General features: G+C 52.0%; 1 protein-coding gene across 3 annotated transcripts in view; it reads left to right on the top strand.

The window, feature by feature from the left end:
* Positions 1 to 3,881: 3,881 nt before the first annotated feature.
* The window catches only part of Traf3ip1 (TRAF3 interacting protein 1), a 42,565-nt gene continuing 39,737 nt past the window's right edge, over positions 3,882 to 6,709 (top strand). For all 3 annotated transcript variants that reach the window (XM_052750406.1, XM_052750405.1, XM_052750407.1), the window contains exon 1: positions 3,882 to 4,095. In XM_052750406.1, the coding sequence (XP_052606366.1) occupies positions 3,973 to 4,095 (123 nt within the window). In that variant the 5' untranslated portion in view covers positions 3,882 to 3,972. The remainder of the gene's footprint in view (positions 4,096 to 6,709) is intronic.

Below are 6,709 nucleotides of genomic sequence, written 5' to 3'. Positions count from 1 at the left end.
GTACAAGATATTCCACAGCAGATGCATACATAAATAAATAATAAGTTAAAACAATGTATAATTGTCCTACTTTCCTTTCTGTCCCTGTGACAAACACACTAACCCAACACAACTTTGGACAGAAAGGTTTTATTTGGCTCACAATTCTGGATCATAGTCCATTATCAGAGGAAGTCAAGGGAGGTCAAGCCAAAGCCTGAAGGCAGTTGCCTGTTAGTCTATAAAGTCATACCTCTGAGTAGGGAAGTCACAGCCAAAGAAAGGTGGCAGGCATCACAAAAGATATTGCTGGCTGGCAGGCAGGCTCATGCTCAGCCTCTTCTTTCTTTTTCTTTTGTTTTTTGAGGGTCTCTCTATGTAGTCCTGGATGTCCTGGAGCTCACTATATAACCAGGCTGGCCTCAAACTCACAGGAATCTTCCTGCTTCTGCCTTCCAAGTACTGGGATCAAAGGTGTATGCTACCACATCTGACTCAGCTAGTTTTCTTATACAGCCTAGGATGGTTCTGCCTACAGTGGGTTGGTCTGTCCTACATCAATCAACCATCAAGAGAATCCCCCACACACAGACCCACAGGCCAATCTGATCTAGGGAATTCCTCAGCTGAGATTCCCTTTCTAATTATTGTAGGTTATATCAAGTTTACCATTAAAATTAACCAGTGCAGTAATCAATCTAAGTAGCTATTGATAGATGAATGGATAAGCAAAATGTGATATACACAGAGGAATATTCTGCCATAAAACAAATAAATCAACAATAAGTATGGGCCTAGAAGACATTATGTTAAGGGAAATAAGCTAGGCACAGAGGACAAATGCTACATGGTCTCACTTCCACGTAGAATTTAAAGTTGGATTCATAGAATGAGAGTGTAAAGGGTACTGGTAGAGGCTGTAGGAGGGGTCTGACTTTCAGTTGCATAGGGTGAAAAGAGACTTCATGTTTGTTTTATAGTATAGTGGCTATGGATCATATCAACACATTGCATACCAAATTATTGCTGAGAGACTAGATCTTAAATAGTCTCATCATAAAGTGATATACGTATGGGAGGCAATGGTACATTAATTATCTGAATTTAAACATTTTACCATTGATACAAATATCAAAATGTCATATTGTGATTTATTTTACTACAAAGCTATATGACTTTTATTGTGACATATACTCTAGAAAAGGAAAGAAAGTAGAATAAATGCATAAATGACATAGTAAAAAAATAAAACAAATATACAAAATATAACTTGCTTTAAGAGGAAGGCGGGGAGTGGGAATGTAAGTGTTTCCTGAGTCTCCTGAAGAGCCCTCCTGTTCCCCTTGCCCTGCAGAGCTGACTATGGAACCTGGAGCCTCATACATGCTAGGCAAGTGCTCTGCTGCTGAGCTGCCCTCACCTGTATACTTTAGCACTCCTAGGAAGGCTGGAAGCTTGCCCCTACCTGACTCCTCCCCTCAGAAGTGGGCAGTGACACCCCAAGATTCACTTTCCTAGTGGGGCTCTTGACCCTGATTCTGTGTGTGCAGAGAAGAGAGCTTTCCCCCTCACTGAAGAGAAGTGTGGTCAGCAGAGAGTAGCTGAGAGGCCTTTGGGGGTGATGGGACCCAGACCCCAACCTTGCCAAAGTCCTGAAAACCTCCAGGTAGAACTTTGTGAGAGGGACAGTGCCTCTCTCCGGCTCCCTCTCTCACTGTGCTTTCTTCCAGCTTCCACAAGTCTGACAGGAAGCTCAGCAACGGAGGTGTCAACATCTGGAGCTGCATGCAAGTAGTGGGGACCTTGCTTTGTACCCCTGACTGGGGAAGTAGAGGCAGCAATGACAGGAGAGGCTCCCCACTTGTGGGAGATGCCTGCGTCTGCTCTGTGCTCTGCTCCACGGACACGCTTTGCTTGCCAAAAGCGGGGCTTGCAGGCTTAGAGAACAATAAGTGCCGGTTATTCAGTCCTGAATTTCAAATAAAAGAACGAAAAAAAACCGTCTGCCATAAATTTATGGTAAATATTGTTTTATCTGAAATTCAAATGGTGTAGACAGCCTGTCTTGTATCTGTAGGCGAGGCTTGTCTGTGCTCTGCATTATTCCTGCTCCCGACCCTGGTACCCAAATCCAGGCCCTTCCCCAAGCCTGACCCACATCCTGGGCTCTTGGCAGATGTGAAGCTCAGCATCCTCAGGTCTTTGTCTCAGGGAATGTTTGCCACCCAGCTGGGGGAGGTAGGGCCTGGAAGCCACTTTGCTTTGTGGCTTCTGTTTCCTGGGGTGAGTCACAGCCATGGTAATCTCATTCATTCACTTGGAAACTGCTCACTTTGAAAGTCTCCCCTGCCAGTCTTTTGTGTGAGAAACCCCTTCTTTGCTGTTCCTTCCCCATACTTAATCAGTTACCTTTTCCATGAATGACTCTTCACTGTTCTCTGCCTCATCTCAGGGGTGGGGGGTGATTTAGGCTAGGGGCCCTACTCCGCTGACCCCTCAAAACTTGCTGGCTCCAGGCTGGCCTCTGCATCCTTTCCCTGGGGAGGCTCTGGTTCCAGATATCTTTCCTGAAGTCAGGAATCGTTGGTTACATCTTCTGGGATTTGCTTTCTCTGTGACCAGAATGTTGTCCACTCTCTCTTCAGTATGGAGGGGAGGGCTGGACCAGCAGCAGGGGTGAGGCTCTGGAAGATGGAATTATACTCTTTAAAGGCTGCCACGTGGTTGCTTCCCCCTAGGTTAGTCCTCAGAGGGGTTGGGTGACAATACTCCCTGTCCTGGATCCTCTCAGAGACTTTGATACCCAGGTGGCTAGCACTCCCAAATCCTGTACTCTGGACCTCCACAGGGCCTCTTGGATCCATTTTCTGTCCTGCTCTCTACGGGCTGTGAGAGGATCAGGAATCACCTTCCCTTTGCATGGCCTAGGACCCAGGTCCTCAGTAAACTCCCAAGGTCAGAGGTATCTCCAAGTCCCATCTATGTTCCCATCACCCAGTCTAGCACCACAGACAAGCCAGTTGCTGGTCATAACTCTCAGCCCATACTCATAGCCGGATTCTGCCCAGAGTGAACTTCCCAGGGTAGCAGCTATGTGGGTCTGTTCTCTGGGACAGTGTTTAGAGATAGGACCTCTGCTCTCTGGATTCTGCCCACCCAGAGACAACTCCAGCTGGGATTCAGTAGTGAGAGGGCTCTTAAAGGAGTTTCTAGCCCCCGGTGTGGCCATGGTAGGCAGATCAGGGGCAACGCCCTAGCTGAGTTGCCTTCAATTTGGGAGGAAGGAGCTCCAGATCTCAGGCACAGCAGCAGGCATCCAGGAGGATCACAAACCCTAAGAACAGGCTTCTCTCCTACATCGCCCGGGGGCGGAAGGCTGCAGCCTTCTAGTCTAAGGGCTTCACAGTTTGGGGCCAGTCCTGGTGAACTAAGAGCATAGAAAATGTGGAAGGACACAGTCTCCCTACGTCCCTCCCTTTGGCAACATTTTCAAGATTACCCAAGGCAGAGGGTGCTGGACAGGGAACCGGAATGAAGGGATGAAAAGAGCCAATTCGGTTCTCCAAGTTAATGTGAAGTGTTATTTTCCTGGTGGGTGTTACTTTAAACTTGTCTCTTCGTACGCTTTCTTTAGAAACGATCGCTCCTTTTTCATACAGAACCGCCTGGTCTCTGGTCAGCGCTGTGCAGAGCCGGGCGGATGCGTGGGGCGGGCGGAGCAGGCTCAGGTTCAAGCAGCCACCGAGGCGGAGCGCGCGTGTCCTCCTGCGCAGCTAGAGAGGCCGGAGGGGGCTGAGCCGGGCGGGGCGCGCGTCCGTTGCCAAGGCCGCGCGGCCCTAGAGACCGGGCGCGAGTGGCGTGCGCAGGCGCAGTGGCAAGCTGCGGTGCACTGTGGGATGGGAGACCGGCGCGCCTGGACGGCGGGCATCTCGGGGCACCGGGCGGAGGCGCGGCGCGCGAGGAGGGGTGCGGGCGGTCGCGGGCGCCAGCGCCATGAACGCGGCAGTGGTGCGGCGGACGCAGGAGGCTCTGGGCAAAGTGATCCGGAGGCCGCCGCTCACCGAGAAGCTGCTGAACAAGCCGCCGTTCCGCTACCTGCACGACATCATCACTGAGGTGGGCGCGGGCTGGGTGCGGGTCAGGTGAGGTTCCGGTCGAGGTGGGGTGAGGGTAGGGGTAAGGTGCGGGACTGGGTGAGGGCCGGGGTAGGGTGCCGGACCGGTTATGGGTCAGGGTAGGTGCGGGACGGGTTGAGGGTCGGGGTGATGGTTAGGTAGGGTTGGGTGCGGGACGGAGTGAGTGTCGGGGTGAAGGTCTGAGTAGGGTGAGGGTCGGGTTAGGATGCGGGTCTGAATAGGAGGCGGGTTAGGGTAAGGATCAGAATAAGGGTCGGGTCAAAGTGAGTATTCAGGTAGAGAGGGTCGGGTTGAGGGACCCAGTAGTGTGAGGGTCGGGGTAGGTGCCAGTCAGGGTTGAGGTCGAAGTGAGGATTAGTCAGTCCCGGGGTGAGGTGAGTGAGGGTCGGTGTGAGGGTCAGGCCCCAGGTGCTGGTTGGAGTGAGAGTGAGGTGAGGGTGGAGGTGCAGGCCCTGGTCAGGGTCTGGGTTGGGCTTCAGTTGGAGTCAGGGTAGAGTAGAGGGTGCTGGTCAGTGTGAGGGTCAGGATGGGTTGCAAGTTGGGGTTAGATTGGAGGGTGGGTCATGGCCAGATGCAGGTCTGAGGCCTGGGTCTGGGGCCTAAGGTCAACCTGTGGATTGGAGGGCCAGGCTGATAGGGGAGGGTGCTGGTCAGGGTCCGGATTCAGGGTCTGGGGTTGGTTGTAGGTTTGGCGGACTGGGATTGGCTGGCCAGGAACAGGCCAGGTTGTGGGCCGGGACCAGGGTGAGGGTCCAGGCTAGAGGATGGGTCAAGTGGTTTGGGTGGAGATGTAAAGGTCAGGGTCCAGGTCTGGAGTCCAGAGTCAGGCTGTAGGTTAGGGGCTGGAAGCTGAGGCTGGGGTTGAGGTGGAGGCCCGGGCTGAGCCCTGGGACAGGGTCTGAGGCCCAGGGTCAGGGTGCTGTTAGGAGCTGGAGTGTATGTTGGAGGCCTAGAATCGGGTTATAGTTGAGGTCTGGGTAGGGTGGAGGTCCTTGTCTGGGGCCTAAGAGCTTGGCTAGGGCCAAGGTGACTTTCATGTTGGGAACCCAGGCCTACAAGGTCTTGGGACCTGCCTTACTTTACCACCTCTTACAAAGGAGGCTTCTGGGCTCTCCCCCAAAAGATCCCCCACCCACCCACCCACTTGCCATTGCGTCTCTTTAGAGCATATCTTCCATTTGTTAGCAAATCTCCAGGGAGGTACACTGAATGAGGTACACAGCATTGTACAACAATCACAATTGTGTGGAGTCTGTCAGGGCTCCTGGTAAAGCCAGAGTATCACTGCAGGGGGTGAGCACAATTGGCATGCTACTCCAGAGGGTACTGTAGAACTTTCGGTGTTGTGGGGACTTGGTAGTCAGTCTCCAGAGTCCAAGGTCTTCCCTGGTTTTGTCCCTAAGACTTCCTCTCAGCAGGTTGAGCACCTTAGTTCACCCGTTGCTTTACTCAGTTGGGCCTGCCTACCTTAGCTTGTCATGAGTGCTGTTTAGGAACATGGCCCCGTCTGTTAGCCATCTTAGGTGTGTCTAGAAATGCTCTGGAGTTCACCCGACTCCCAAGGGGGCTCCCCTGACTTGTAGTCTCTCCTCCCAGACTGTGAGGCACTTGCAGCATATCCTGGAAGGTTTGAGGAAGGGACTGGTTGTGTGGAGAGTCCCGGGCAGGCAGGCAGTTAGTTGCCGCCCTCCAAAATGAAGGAGTCCAGAAGAGTTAGCCAGCGTGGTGCCGGCCTGTCACAGTGGAGACTGTCAAGCCCGTGCTTTTCTTCTGTACCATCAGCCCGTGGCTCGCTGGGAGCGGACCTTATCCTGAAGCCACTCAGGAATGGAGTGGGGCTTGTGGGAGGGAGGAGGACCGTTGAAGTGGAAGTGGACAAAGAGTGAGGTCTGCTTTTCTTCTGGATCTTTCCTGGATCCAGTGGTGAAGCCCGTATGTTCCAGTAGAAAGACAAGTACTAGCTGTCGCCTCCTTGCCAGAGTTGACTTGCAAGAATTTTCAGATCACAGGTAGATAGCCTCCTGCATTCAAGTCACCTTTGTGGGTTAGCCACAGCTAACTGACTGTTTCTTCATTAAGTAAGCCTCTGTCTGTGACATGAATGTCTCTTGTCACAGTTGCTGCTCACCATTTAAACTGCCAGTGTCCTGGGAAAACCTGAGCAAAGGTAGTTTCAGGAATGCTAGATTGGGATGCACTAATGGTCCACATGCTGGCTATCTTCTCTAAACCTTAGGTCAGGATGCTCTGGTGGTCCAGGTACCAGCTGTCTTCTCTAAACCTTATGTCAGGATGCTCTGGTGGTCCAGGTACCAGCTGTCTTCTCTAAACCTTAGATCAGGATGCTCTGGTGGTCCACATGCCAGCTATCTTCTCAAAATGACCCAGCACAAGCCCGCCCAGCTGAGTAGTGTAGCTCTCCTGTAGTTTGTTGTGAGATGGACTTTTCTAGATTAATTAATAACTAGCACGATGCAGCCAGGGTAGCTGTAGCTCCATCCCAGAGGAGGAGATGGCATTCACAAGGGGCTCTCTTGCTGCCTATGTTTTTAAAGCCTGCCTCTTGGTAACGTGTTACTATGTATCATATTCCT

The sequence above is a fragment of the Peromyscus californicus genome, unplaced genomic scaffold, assembly GCF_007827085.1.
Source record: "Peromyscus californicus insignis strain IS unplaced genomic scaffold, ASM782708v3 Scaffold_21__1_contigs__length_65335640, whole genome shotgun sequence".
Classification (NCBI taxonomy): domain Eukaryota; kingdom Metazoa; phylum Chordata; class Mammalia; order Rodentia; family Cricetidae; genus Peromyscus; species Peromyscus californicus.
This window is presented reverse-complemented; position numbering and strand designations above follow the sequence as displayed.